General features: G+C 43.6%; 1 protein-coding gene across 2 annotated transcripts in view; it reads right to left on the bottom strand.

Moving 5' to 3' along the window:
- The window catches only part of GSS (glutathione synthetase), a 114,256-nt gene that overhangs the window by 6,051 nt on the left and 92,935 nt on the right, over nucleotides 1-15,270 (bottom strand). For both annotated transcript variants that reach the window (XM_073606594.1, XM_073606593.1), the window contains exons 9-12: nucleotides 12,696-12,762; nucleotides 8,916-9,110; nucleotides 6,765-6,846; nucleotides 4,362-4,551 (exon numbers count right to left, since the gene is read on the bottom strand). In XM_073606594.1, coding sequence (XP_073462695.1) covers nucleotides 4,362-4,551; nucleotides 6,765-6,846; nucleotides 8,916-9,110; nucleotides 12,696-12,762 — 534 coding nt within the window. The remainder of the gene's footprint in view (nucleotides 1-4,361; nucleotides 4,552-6,764; nucleotides 6,847-8,915; nucleotides 9,111-12,695; nucleotides 12,763-15,270) is intronic.

The following is a 15,270-nucleotide window of genomic DNA, read 5'->3' as shown; positions in this document are numbered from 1 at the left end:
AATGTCCCTCCTGTCCTCCCACTTATCCTCAATCTCCCTCCCGCCCCCCCTTCAATGTCCCTCCTGTCCCCCAATGTTCCTCCTGTCCCCCAATGTCCCTCCTGTCCCCCCCAATGTCCCTCCTGTCCCCCCCAATGTCCCTCCAATGTTTCTCCTGTCCCCCAACTTATCCCCAATGCCCCTCCTCTCACTTATTTCAAATGTTCCTCCTCTCCCCCCACTTATCCTCAGTGTCCCTCCTGTCCTCCCACTTATCCTCAGTGTCCCTCCTGTCCTCCCACTTATCCTCAGTGTCCCTCCTGTCCTCCCACTTATCCTCAGTGTCCCTCCTGTCCTCCCACTTATCCTCATGGTCCCTCCCATTCCCCCCAATGTCCCTCCTGTCCCTCCAATGTTCCTCCTGTCCCCCCAATTATCCCCATTATCCCACTTATCCTCACTTATCCTAAATGTCCCCCCTCCCCTCCCACTTATTCGAAATGCCCCTCCTCTCCCCCCACTTATCCCCAATGTCCCTCCTGTCCCGCCACTTAACCCAAATGTTTCTCCTCTCCTCCCATGTATCCCCAATATCCTCCACTTATCCCAAGTAACCCCTCTCTCTTCACTTATCCCAAATTTCCCCCCACTTAGCACCAATGTTCCAACTCTCCCCCAAGTTAGAAATTAGCACATTGCCCCCCATTTAGCATCAATGCCCTATTAACTTAGCACCAATATCATTGCCTATACCCCCTCATTGCACTAATGCCTCCTCTCCCCACCTAACAACATTGCACTCCTACTGTAAGCTGTAGCTGCACTTCTGTAGCAGCCCCTCTCCTGATACTTTGTAGGTGGGGAAGAGAGGATTTGTGGGTGGGAGGAGAGCTCTGTACTGGAAGGGGAGTTACTGTCCTGTGAGACATGCATTCCTGAGCCCTGCAATCTGTACGTAGCACAGTGATGAACTCTGCAGTGCATTCTCTATGCAGTGCACTTCTGAACTCTGCTCACTCTGCGTAGCGCTCTCCTGAACTATTTGCACTTTTGAACTCTTCACTCTGTATGTAGTGCACTCCTGAATCCTGCACTCAGTACATAGGACAGTCCTGATCTTTGCACTCAGTGCATAGTAGAATCTTAATCTTTTCTTTTTGTATTTAGCACACTCCTAATCTTTGCACTCTGTACGTAGCTCACTACTGAATTCTGTACGGTGTATGCAGTACACTCCTGAGCTCTTCACTCTGTATGAATTGCACTCTGAACTCTGTACCTAGCGCTCTCCTAAACTTTACACTCTGTATATAGGGTACTCCTTTTGGTACATAGCATAATCTTGATCTTTGCACTTTGTATATAGCACACTCCTGATCTTTGTACCCTGTACGCAGTACACTCATGAACTCTGTACATACTGCACTCCTGAACTCTGCACTCTGCGCAGAATGCACAAGTAGTATTTAACAATGCTCCATTAAGACTCTTATCATCTCCTGTAGTATGTCTGCAGTCTCTGACCATCTCCTGTAGTATGTCTGCAGTCTCTGACCATCTCCTATAGTATGCCTGCAGTTTGTGACTGTCTCCTGTAGTATGTCTAGCATTAAATAATATGCACAACCCTTACGTCTGGGTTACTATTGGCTGCCTGCTCTGCTGTATATAAGGTGCTCCTTGTTATTTACAACCTAGACCTCTGATTGGCTGCCCGCAGCCTTTTATTATTGGCTGATACTGAGAAGATATCTCTTTGACTACTGTAATCAAAGAGATATCTCAGATCTAACCATTAATAAAAGGCTGCAGGTGGCCAATCAGAGGCTCAGACTGTGAGTGGAGGAACCTGGGCCCCCATTCTTGGGTGCTAAAAGCCCACAGGTTAGGGGGCGCAAATTACTTGCCTTGCCCCGGGTGCTGACAACCCACGCTACGCCACTGTATAGGTGTACCCAATATAGCAGTTAAAGCTCTATCTTGGAATCAGCCTCCTGTAATACCTAAAAACACACTATTGGGGGAGGAGGGCTGCATTACTCTTTTCAAAAGTACAAAATACGAGCGCTCAGTAAAAAATACACACAGGGACTCGGGAAGATAGCTGACATCAGAAGCATGCCTCCTCCTCCGTACACGTTACGTCCTGGGCAGGACTGTCAGTGGGGCTGTAGCAACACTAGTAACGTCACCTGCAGCTATCTTCCGAATCCCTGTGTGGATTTTTTTACTGAGTGCTCGTATTTTGCACTTTTCAAAAGTGCTGTATTTGTAAGCAGATTCCTTCTTGTTCTTTTTAATAAACATGAAGCAGACAGCAAAATGTTGTCTTCTGTTTGATTGTATGCATTTATCAAATCGGATGGACCTGAGGAGTTCCTAATCTGGATGTGTGGCTAGCTTTATCCTTCGTTACACAAGTCATGTTGGAACATCTGGTTAGCTCAGGGGGTCATACTTATAAGTTGAGCTGCTTGGATTGCCTCTGGTGACGGGAATTGCACTTTTCACATCTGAGTGAACTACTTGACACAGCTGTTTCCATCCACTGGCTGTTTTCTCTTTGATGGATTTTATTTCTTTTTTTTAAAGAATAATTTTGCCCCCCCCCACCACCAAAAAATTTAAAAGTCAGCAGCTACAAATACTGTGGCTGACTTTTAATATTAGGATACATACCTGCCCAGGGATCCTTAGTTGTCGGCACCCCAGCCGATTTTCCAATTATCTCACGGTGCTGCTGCCGCCATTCGTGGTAAGTGTAATCTTTCTGCCTTTCGCTTCATAGCTGGTTCCCCACTGCGCACGTGCGAAGCGGGCTGTGCTTGCCAACTGGCTCGGCGGCGGAAATGGGTATGGGGAGCCGAAAGGTACTAAATGTGGCAGGGAGTAAACAAACAGAGCTTTCCATTTTGGGTGGAGCTGCGCTTTTAGGACTTTTATAATGAATATATATATATATATATATATATATATATATATATATATATATTATTGCGCTGCTCTTTATGACTATTGAAAATATATAGTTATAGTTAGTATATATGATCATACACCATGTAACACTTCATTGACCATTATATAAAAATTAAAATCTCATTTATATATTGATAATATCTCAAATTCATATACAGTTATAATCTTCAAAAAATAAAGTCCAAAATGTATAGAGAGTCTCCAAACATCCAGACTAGGCAAATTTTCCTGTGCAATAACCAAGACCCCCCCCAGTTCCCGATCACCCTGTGCTCTCCACAATCTATTTGACCTCCACCAAATAAAAACGATGCTCATAAACAGTCATGACCTCCAAATTATAGGTAGGTCAAAATTAGTGTTATTCTGACAAGAATCCAGAAGGAATAAAAACACTTTCCACATAAGCACTAGACTATCACAGATGATACGCCTGCCATAGAATTGCATCATATGACCGGTAATGTAAATAGGACTGTGTCCACTCTCACCACTCCTCCAGTTGCACAGCGCCAACGGCTTTGTGCATAGTGATGTCACAACCCCTCCCTAGGTGCCTGTTATCAGTCCTGCCCAGTGTGGACTACTGATTCCTCCACTTTTTTTGAGAAGAGAGGGGGGGTGTTCTTTAGTCCTATCCTGTGGCAAGACCACTGCTCATCCATAGGCACAGTATGGTGGGTGAGTGTGGTCACCCTAAGACAGGAAGAGTGTTACTGGCAGGATCATCGGTTGAAAAAAAAAAAAGAAGATGCAGCTGCTATATAATCACTGGAAAACTAGAATATAAGAAGTCTTTTTGTGTTGAGTTTATTATATACACTTTTTTTTAAATTACAAGCCCATATTCAGGCAGGCCATACACTATATATACACACAATTTTGTTGTTCAACTTTCCTTTAGATCTACCAAAACCATATAATATGGAGGTCAAACCTAAACCCTTTTAATTTGTATGCAATCAGGCAGACCCTTGCTCTACATAGTTAAAGGCAATTCTAAAGGAGGTTGAATAAGAAAATTGTATAGTGTATGCCCAGCCTAAGATTTCCTTTTTAAATTAGCCTGTAGGGCCCGTTCACACCAGATACAGTGGGGCTACGCTGGCAGTTATTTTCAATGTAGCCCCAATGCATAGACAAGGCAAAATGCCTCGTTTCCCGAGGTGTCCATTCATAAACCAGTGTATATGCTGAAAAAAGTAGCACATGCAGTATTTTTTTTAGAGCAGTGGATTAGAACGTGAACCACCACATTACTATCCCCTTGCGTTGGATTGAACTGTATTGAAAGATAATGTAAATAGCACAACATTGGGTCACTCAACAAGCGTTTATGAGCGTGTGAATGATCCCATAGAAAAAGAATTCATAGGATTAGATAGGCATGGACATGGAACACTTACCTGACATAGACGCCAAATATGCCCAGCTCACTAATGCACTCGGAGATTTGAAGCTGGCCGTTTGCTTTCAGCAGACAATTCCTCACCGGCTTAGGCTTGATCTTGTCCATCAGTATATAAGAGGTGCGCTCACTGGTGTTTCTAACCTTTCCTAGGACTTCTCTTATCTCATCTCCATAGATATTGTTTCCTGAAACAAGACATGGTATAATTATGGTAAACGGCAGGCAGCACAGCAGCTTACTGGTAAGCACTTTTGACTTGCAACACTGGAGTCCTCGGTTCGAGTCCCAGCAAGGACATTATCTGCATGGAGTTTGCATTGTGTCTTTGTGCTTGCGTGGGGGTTCTGCGATTTCCTCCCTCCCGCATTCCAAAGATGCGTTTGTAGATGAATTGGCTCACGTCTAAGATTGGGCCTAGTGTGATATTTTACTGAGCATGCCCAAGATGGCTACTACACCATCTGCCCCAAAAGCAGACCCCAGGGAGAAAAATCACTATATAAAATGAAAGGAATTCAATTAATAATTAGAAAATCAGCCTTTGGCAAAGGCAGCCTGGTGTTGATATTTTTATGTTCTCAATTTTCAATAACAAAAACTAGTTAAAAGGAAAACTGAGTTAGTTTTTTGTTAATGAACATGCAATGCACAACAGTACATGACACTGAAGGGTGAGCACTATGGATTAACGTCAGATTTTTTAAATGAACATTCAAATCTAGTTACAATTGATAGGGAAGATCTGCCTGCATAGTACAGACAGGGTCATTATGGCAAAACACAGCTGCCCAGCCCCCTCATAAAGAGAAATCCAGACTTTTTTTCTGGTTAGAGGGTCCAAAATAGAGTATCTAAAAAAAAGTAAGCTGCAATTTGTAAACATTTTTTTTTTAACCACTTCCCCTGGGTTGACGTCATATGACGTCGGTGACTTTGAGTGAAGGTATCTGAATGATGCAGCTGCAGGCATCACCCAGATCTTTTTTTTTTTTAGCAGGCGATTCCCTGCAATGTAAAAGCCATCATAGCAGCTTGGAGGCCAGAAGTGACGTCATTGCTCCGGCAGATGTAAACACTGCCTTTTTTTAGAAAGCCTGAGATTGATTTTTTTTTTTTTTTTTTTATCTCAAGCTTTCTGGCATAGAGGAGAGATGTGGGGACTTCTAGACCTCTCAGATCTCTCCATAAACAGGATCTGTCATGCCCTATTCCTATTACAAGGGATATTTACATTCCTTGCAATAGAAATAAAAGTGATTTAAAAAAAAAATAAAAAAAATTTAAAAGGGAAAGTGTAAAAATTAAAATAAAAGATTCTTAGACGTGCATCTTAGTGAGCACAACATATAGGGATATGGGAAATGATTATTGACACATACACAGGTGGAAAAAGTTCTGAAATGATTTATCTTTGTCTCATTTTTTTATATCACAGAAACCTGACATTTTACCAGGGGTATGTAGACTTTTTATATCCACTGTATGTAAACAACATTCAGCCCGGGTTCACACCTATGCGAATTAGATGTGCGTTTCCCTGCATCTAATTCGCATAGTAGGAGAATGTGACTGGCTTTCTATGGAGCCGGTTCACATATCTCCGGGGCGGCTGCGGAGCACACTGCACTGCGTCTTTGGCTCTGTTTCAGGGCCGAATTCAGGCATAGAATCGGCCCTGATTCGTCCCTGAAATGGGGAACAGGGACGCACAGCGCTCCTGTGCGATCCGCAGCCCAGTATAGTGTGAACCCGGGCTCAAACCACACATGAGTGTCGCCACGAACGTTAGCGCAAAAGCAATGATTCTAGCACAAAACCTCCTCTGTAACTCTAAACTGGTAACCTGTAAAAATGTTTAAAGCGTAACTTATGGAGATTAAGTACCAAAGTTTGGCACAATTTTAAAGCGTGACATGTTAGGCATCTGTTTACTCAATGTAACATCTTTCACGTTTATCAAAAAAATAGGGGTAAATAGTATTTTTTTTCTTAAAAACAAAACACAACGTGTTTGAAAATTTGCTGCACCTATACCATGTGACAAAATTTTGCAACAGCCGCAATTTTATTCCCTAGGGTCTTGTCTAAAGAAAAATAATAATAATAATAATGATAACAATAATAAAACGTTCTGAGTATTTTTCTAGCCAAAAAAATGATGATTTTTACATGTAGGAGAGAAGTGCCAGAATTGGCCTGGGTGGCAAGTGGTTAAGTTATGTGAATGGGGAAATGTAACAAAGTAGGTGTGATCCCAAAATGCAAAAGTGGAAATACAATTTAATTCAAATAACTATTGTTTTATAACATGCTCTGACATAGTGAGCCTCACAGCAGCCATCACTGGAAGAACGGTTTCTTTAAATAATAAAAAATTTAAAAAAACATCCATCATCACCTCCTCCTTCTCTTTGTGGTTTTAGCACATATTGCTCTGGGTTGGCAAGAGCAACTTTTACAGTCTGATCCCCTTCTTCACCCTGGGCATAAAGAGACGAAAAAAAATATGACATAAGATAATGGAAAACAAAATATTAACGAATAAGTACACTTTATTACAGGTACTTATGAAGTTCCATCAATTTACGCAGCATTTTACATTCTACACATTTACACTTTACAGTCCCTGCCCTCAAGGAGATTACAATCTAAGGCCCCTAACTCACATTCATACATACTAGGGCCGATTGAGACAGGAGCCAATTACACTACCAGCATGTCTTTAGAGTGTGGGAAGAAACTGAAGTAACCTGAGGAACTAATGGCCCCAGTGCTGCTATGCAGAAGTGCTAACCACTTACACTTTAAAAAATAATAAATGCACCTTTTTTTTGCAGGTAAAAAAAAAAAATCTGCATCCATTTTTGGTTTTCTTAGGAGCCTGCAGAGCACTGCACCTGGGATCAGCAGATTCCAGGTGCAACGTGAGGCGCCTGTAGACTCTCTGTACAGCTGTCTGCCCATACCTCCAGTATGAGCAGACATATACTGGACAGCAAAAGAATCAATGAACTATGAGGAGGCTCACCAACACCCTCACAGTTCATTGAGAACTACAAGACATCTGCCGTGGTGGCAGACAGTACTTGTAGTTCATTCATTTACAGAACTCAGTGAATGAATGACAAGGCTGTGTGGGTGGAGCCCCACTATATTTAAATCATGACAGCGGGTGCAGGGAGAGGATCCTCCACCCACTGTCACAATGGGGGTTCGGGTCAGGGTGCGGGCAGCTGCTTTATGAATATGGGTCTAACAGGTTACTTAAGGTGTACCTATCTATAAGCGCACCTTACCCCGCCATCATGCGTGCTCAGAAACGAGTGCTCGCTGCTGTGGTCCACATGTGTTCCAGCCCCCCCCTCCTGGTCCCACTCCACAGAGCAGGGATTCGGTCCTAGTTGAGCAGTGATACAAGACAGCCGGCGTGAACGCAGACTTACCGAGGCAGGATGTTTTTATGTGCCCGTTTTTACCCAACTTGATGCGAGTTGTTATTATATTATTTCCCTTAAAAAGTCATACAGTTTACGCTTAGGCCCCTTTCACACGGGGCAGACTCCGTTGCTCAGAGGGAAATCGCTCCGCTGATTCCCACTGAGCAGGCAGATGACAGGTCCGTCTCTGCTCACTGTGCAGAGACGGGCCTGTCATAGTCCCGCTCTCCTCTATGGGAGATTGGATGAAAACGGACCACCTGTCAGTTTTCATCTGATTCCATCCGACTCGATCTGGATGGATGGCAAACGTATCGTCATCCATCTGTTTTGAGCAGCTCTTTTTGGATCAGATGGCAGTCTGGTGTCAGCGGACACATCTCTGCTGACATCCGCCTGCCCATAGAAGTCAATGGGTGGCCCGCTTGTATCCACCTGAAAAACGGACAGGCGGAGCCGATCTGGCCGATCGTGTGAAAGGAGCCTTTGAGGCGTTTCTTCCCTCTTCACATGTCCTTGGAGTGCATTTCTGCTACCCTGAAGAGGCCTGCCCTGAGTTGTGGAATATTTGCACCACCTAGGGCTGGGGAAAAAAATCAATTTAAATCTTGAATCGAGTTGAGAGGTCAAATCGATTCAAAATTTAAGCAAATCGATTTTTTAAATTTTTTTTTCACCGCGCTGGTCCTGAGGAGCTGTGGGCAGGAGTCTTTAGGTGAGGCCGCGGCTTCAGCCTAGTCCGCGAGGCTGGACACTGCGGACTAGGACGAAGCCGCGGCCTCGCCTAAAAACTCCTGCCCACAGCTCCTCAGGACCGACGTGGTGTCCAAAAAAAAACACCTCGATTCGAATCGTGAATCGAGTTTTTTTTTTTTTTTTTTAAATCAGATTTTTTTTTTTGGGAGAAAATCGCCCAGCCCTAGCACCACCTTTGGGACCCGATAAGTGGATGAACAAATTCTTTATGGTTTTATGTCACTACCACTGCACAGGACTAATTAAAAACGGATGGTTTCAGGTAACAGCAATCACTATAGTGCGCCATATAAGTACGGTACCAGAAGATAAGGTTTCGTAACACCCATCCCCCCCCCCATCCCCTCCCCACGTACGATATCCAAGGAGTACAAGCCCGCAAAGGTCTCCCGTATTCGAGCCACAGCTCCTGGAAAGTCAGGCAAAAACTTCTCCAAAATATGTGGGCGGCTCAGCTCCTGCTGGACCTTCTTGGTGCCGACAAGCTGGGTTGCTATATCTGGGCACTTCACAGCCATGGATCGCTCCATCATCAGACGAGCTTCCCAACCCTAAAATGAGGCAAAGAGTTCATTAGAATAACAAGAAGAGCACGGTCATCATACGTGCCTCAGACACTCGGTTATTTCAAAAGATGTTAATAGACTTGTATCTTTTTTTTATCATTTTATAACTTTTACTATTTTTAGTGGGGATTTTCAAAGACAGAGAACAGCAGAAGCGGTTTCCTTTAAGACTCCAGTTTCTGATTGAAACTTCCCTAGACCTTGTCTGAACATGCAAATAGAAATTGAGAAGGAGGGGGTGAATCACCCTCTGAATCAATCAATCATTCAGCTGAGTGTATATGTCAGCTCTGTGACGGGATTCGCTTTGGGTGGGGGACCTGTGGAACCCAGAATCCCTTGGAGAGGTTGGGAAACCCTTGTTTCAGCACCCCAGGTCCCTCTTATGGATAAGTCTCCCTGTGTCTATTAGGGGCACAGGGTGACCAAGAAAATGATGGACAGCTACTAAAAGGCCATTGAGAATGTGGTTTAGATTACTTCAGATGGGACAGTAATATTTAGCCACAATATCTCCCAGGAAAAATACAAAGACTATTCCTGGTTTATTTGATTCTGAACTATACATGTTAATTGAAAGAGCTGATCACATTGGCCTCTGTACAATGTAGAAGAAGGATAGTCTGCTACTGGTGGTCTCCTGCTATTGTGTGAAGGTGTCCTGTATTTATACTTATGATAATGTGTACTGTAGTTTGTGAGCTAGGAGACGACCTCTGAGTCACCTAGGCTGGTTAAATGACTAGTTTACTTCCTCTTTAAATGCTCATTTACAGCCAGGGTACCGGAAAAACCAGATTTTTTTTGTCTGATCCGCAATCCCACCAGCAGCCACTGCACTCCTCTTCTCCCCCCATACTCCAGCTTGTGGATTGTCCCTCAATGTCCTCAAAACTGTTAGAGCTGAAGCTTGTCACAGAACCCCGTCTCACTCCGCTTGAGTGCTTCCGTCAATACACTGCTTCCCTCCAGTCTGGACCTTCAGATCTCAGATATTACAGCCACATATTGTAACCAAGAACCAGGCGAGACTAGCTCAGTTACAAAACTGCAACATGAAATGTTTTATTGGACAAGGATAATACAGGCTTTATATACACTTGAAAAGTAGGTTCCCCGCTCCTGATCATATTACCCTAACAATACAAACTGTAACCAGAAACATAAATTAACATGAGATAATTAGCTCATGTTAATTTAGGTTTCTGGTTACAGTTTGTATTGTTGGGGTAATATGATCAGGAGCGGGGAACCTACTTTTCAAGTGTATATAAAGCCTGTATTATCCTTGTCCAATAAAACATTCCATGTTGCAGTTTTGTAACTGAGCTAGTCTCGCCTGGTTCTTGGTTACAATATGTGGCTGTAATATAGGAGATCTGAAGGTCCAGACTGGAGGAAGCAGTGTACCGACGGAAGCACTCAAGCGCAGTGCGACGGGGTTCTGTGACAAGCTTCAGTTCTAACAGTTTTGAGGACATTGAGGGACAATCCACATGCTGGAGCATGGGGGAGAAGAGGAGTACAGTGGCTGCTGGGGGATTGCGGATCAGACAAGTAAATCTGGTCTTTCCAGTACCCTTGCTGTAAATGAGCATTTAAAGAGGAAGTAAACCCTGATGGGTTTTACTTCCTCTTTTGCTCCCTGCAAATTGAAAGCATAATGGGCTAGTATGCATCGCATACAAGCCCATTATGCAACACTTACCTGAAAACGAATCCATCGCTGTCCCCTGTGCAGGCTGCGTTCATCTTCGCCCCTCTTCCTTCCGGGGGCCGCGTGACTAACGGCACACACTGGGGAAGAAACGGCACGGAGGTCCGTTTCTTCACATCGCATGCGCCGCTTACATCATCGGCGCACTGCAAGTGAAAGATCTCCTAAACGGCGCACGTTTAGGGGCTATTTCCACTACCTATAGGTAAGCCTTATTCTAGGCTTACCTATAGTTAAAAATCAGGAGGGAGGGTTTAAAACCACTTTAAGCCTTACAGTGCAGGGGAAGCCCCACTGCAAAAGAGGGATTTTTAATTTTTCCCAGAGACAGGCCTTTAAGTTTGTAACTATGTATATACCATACCTGGTCAATCCCTGGAAGTCACTGCTACTCCAGTTATATCCACATGCTTCAAGGTCCCATACTGAGCACTGCACTTTTGGTTATTGAACACAGGAGATCAGCTGTTTGGCACAAGCACCAATGCTTTGCATTTCTGAATGAATGCAAAGCATTCTCTGATTGGACGAGGTTGGGTGGTGACATAATAAGTGGTTAAACTCAGTATGGAGACCGCCTAGCATGGGACCTAGAAGTGGAGATCACTGGAGTAGCCAGGACAGCTGATAAGGCCATACAGCCAGCCCTCCTGTACTGGGCCCTTGCACCTCCTGAGCAGGAGGGTCAACTGTACTATCTTATTGCAACCACCAGTCCTCTTCTGCCTCCCCCTGCAGCGCTGCCAGCTTCCCCTCTTTCTCCCTCCAGCTGCACTGCAGGGGGATTTGTCCTAGCACATGTGCCTCTTTCATCTGCTGTTCTGGCCCCTGTGCCCCTTTCTCCCAGAGCACTGCCGGCTTCCATCCTCCCTTCTCCCGCCGGTAGTTGCTATGGGCACACAGGTGGATGTTTCAGGATGGAGAGCAGGGAAATGGGGCAGTAAATACATCATTTACTGGCCCCTTCCTTTATTGAATACAATGAGCAATCAGTACCAATCAATCCTGTGTCCATTCATCACTGAACCATAGTAAACTGTTTACTATGCTTCAGTTTGCAAATAAACAGAAAGCCTCAGAGTGCTTCCTATTCATTTATTAGTGCAGCTGAGGCTGCAGAGAAAGGGACTAATAAATCTATGTCCTCAGTCACTTTTAGCCAGGGGAGGGGGGCCTGTCAATGAGTCTGTATGGGGTCCTGCTGTAATTTCTAACAGCAGCCCTGGGAGTAGCACTGTCTGCTTCATTTAATTTTCAGCTTCCAGGGAAATTGACCAGATATGGAATATGCAGAGTTACATTAGTCCAAGCCAGACCAATGTAACGGTGTACAAAATAGCCATATCTGCAATTCTTCTTTAAAGTGGTAGTAAACTCTTTACTACCACTTGTACCTACAGGTAAGCCTATGATAAGGCTTACCTGTAGGTACTGTAATTATCTCCCAAACTTGCACAGTTTAGGAGATATTCAGAGTGCATGCAGCTTATGACACCACCGGCGCATGCGCTCTGAAGGTCCAGCTTACAGTTCTGGACCTTCAGAGCCCATGCCGGAAACGGCGGCTTCCGAGTGATGTCATCGCGCCCCCCCGGCCACTCATGTAGCCGGGGGACGGGAACCCGGAAGAAAGACCAGGGGAAAGCTTCGTTCTAAGGTAAGTTTCTCATAATGTGCTAGTATGCAATGCATACTAGCACATTATGACTTTGCCTTGCAGGAATTTTTTTTTTTCTTTTTTAAACACCAGCGGTTTACAACCGCTTTAATGTCCAAAGCTTGGTAAAGCCGACACCACTGAAAGGCAGAATGATAAAACAATTTAATCCTATGTGAATGATGAAAGAACAAACCCGTTCATTGTAATCCTGAGGCATGTAACCAGTTCTGAAATAGGCCACCGCAACTTCGTATCCATCCCTACAAAATGACATTACACTCTTGTTAGCTAGATATGAATACCGATCAATGACAAATACTTACACCAATCCATTCTAAAAAGGCATTATTAAACACACAGGAGCTCGTTCCTTCATTCCGAGTAGCAGAACTATAGAAATTGGAAGGGAATACCATGGGCTGCTCCAAACATGCCCCCGGTATGGAGTTCATCTGCTTCTTTGGAACCACCTGTACCAATTATGCATGGTTGTAATCAACGGTTTATGAACTTATGTATCAATTGTTATTTATTAGAAAAAGGACATAATTAAACTTTATTTTTATTATAATTCTGGCCTAATCCTTGGGTACCGAGATAAATCCTCAATATGCCAGGGGCATGTTTGGAGTAGCCCTAGGTATTCCCTTCCAATATCCTACTGCAAAATGATGATGGTACCCGCCCCTATTTTTAGACCAATTTGACTGAGGCAACCCCTTCCATTCTAGAACTATAGAAATACAACAAACGTATTTATACCATATAATCTCATTTTAAGTGAGGCCGTCTCTGAAATTGCTTGACCTTATCCCTTGTCCTGTGCGGCTGTCTTGGCACATTTATTGGCCTTGTTAGTCGCATCTTGCTGCATCTACCCCTTGGCTGACCCATAGACCAGCTCTGATTATTCTCTCCCGGCTGACCTGGTACCGTGCTGTGAGACCTATTTGGCCCAATGTTTCCTGCAACCACTCAGATCAGACAAGACGTCTTCCCCATGACACTGGTAAACATAAATCATCGCTATACAGGTCACGTTTCTGGATGAATCCCTTTAGCCAGGCTTACAACAAATGGCAAGAGAAGGCGTAAGCCAGATTTGTATATTTTTGGCCACCCCTGAACCAGGAAGCCATTAAACTATTGTGATTAAAAAGGCTATTCTTTCATTACGTGGACCCCCTGGTCCATGTTTCGGTATTTCTCTGAGTTTGTACTGAGGCCGAGGGTGGACCAATTACCTCCACCCCATAGTCATGATGGAGTGTCTCCCTTCCTTTCTCTCTCATCTGGATACTTATTCTCTGTCTTTCTACCTCATCATCTTATATGTGCATTGTCCCCCTTATTTATGGAATGGGCTGTGATCCTTCCAGGATCTACTTTTCCGTTTTTTAACACTCAGTCATTACATATTTTATATGTAATTATTCGGTTTCAAAAACCATCCTGATTTTACTCGGGATGATACTTTCCTTCTACATATGTTGTACAACCCCTGGCAAAAATGATGGAATCACCAGTCCCTGAGGATGTTCCTTCAGTTGTTTATTGTTATAGAAAAAAGGCAGATCACAGACATGGCCAAAAACTAAAGGCATTTCAAATGGCAACTTTCTGGCTTTAAGAAACACTAAAAGAAATCAAGAAAAATAATTGTGGTGGCCAGTAACATTTAGATGTATAGAACAAGCACGGGGAATAAATTATGGAATCACTCAATTCTGAGGAAAAAATTATGGAATCGCCCTGTAAATTTTCATTACAAACACTAACACCTGCATCAGATTAAATCTGCTTGTTAGTATGTAGGTAAAAAGGGTACATCATCACGCAGTGTTGCACAAGATTTTGGTTGTTCACATTCGGCTGTGTCTAAAACATGTACCAAATACAAACAACATGGGAAGGTGGTTAAAGGCAAGCATACTGGTAGACCAAGGAAGACATCAAAGCGTCAAGACAGAAAACTTAAAGCAATATGCCTTGAAAACAGAAAATGTACAACAAAACAAATGAGGAACAAATAGGAGGAAACTGGAGTCAACATCTGTGACTGAACTGTAAGAAACCGCCTAAAGGAAATGGGATTTACATACAGAAAAGCTAAAAGAAAGCATCTCTAACACCTAAACACAAAAAAACAAGGTTACAATGGGCTAAGGAAAGGCAATCGTGGACTGTGGATGATTGGATGAAAGTCATATTCAGTGATGAATCTCGAATCTGCATTGGGCAAGGCGATGATGCTGGAACTTTTGTTTGGTGCCGTTTCAATGAGATTTATGCAGACGACTGTCTGAAGAAAACATGCAAATTTCCACAGTCAATTATGATATGGGGCTGCATGTCAGGTAAAGGCACTGGGGAGATGGCTGTCATTAAATCTTCAATAAATGCACAGGTTTACATTGAAATTTTGGACACTTTTCTTATCCCATCTATTGAAAGGATGTTTGGGGATGATGAAATCATTTATCAAGGATGATAAGGCATCTTGCCATAGAGCAAAAACTGTGAAAAAATTCCTTGAAGAAAGACACATAAGGTCAATGTCATGGCCTGCAAACAGTCCGGATCTCAATCCAATTGAAAATCTGTGGTGGAAGTTAAAGAAAATGGTCCATGACAAGGCTCCGACCTGCAAAGATGATTTGGCAACAGCAATCAGAGAAGGCTGGAGCCAGATTGATGAAGAGTACTGTTTATCACTCATTAAGTCAATGCCTCAGAGACTGCAAGCAGTTATAAAAGCCAGAGGTGGT

The sequence above is a fragment of the Aquarana catesbeiana genome, linkage group LG12, assembly GCF_042186555.1.
Source record: "Aquarana catesbeiana isolate 2022-GZ linkage group LG12, ASM4218655v1, whole genome shotgun sequence".
NCBI lineage: Eukaryota > Metazoa > Chordata > Amphibia > Anura > Ranidae > Aquarana > Aquarana catesbeiana.
Note: the sequence above shows the minus strand (reverse complement) of the source record. Positions and strands in the feature narration are given on the sequence as shown.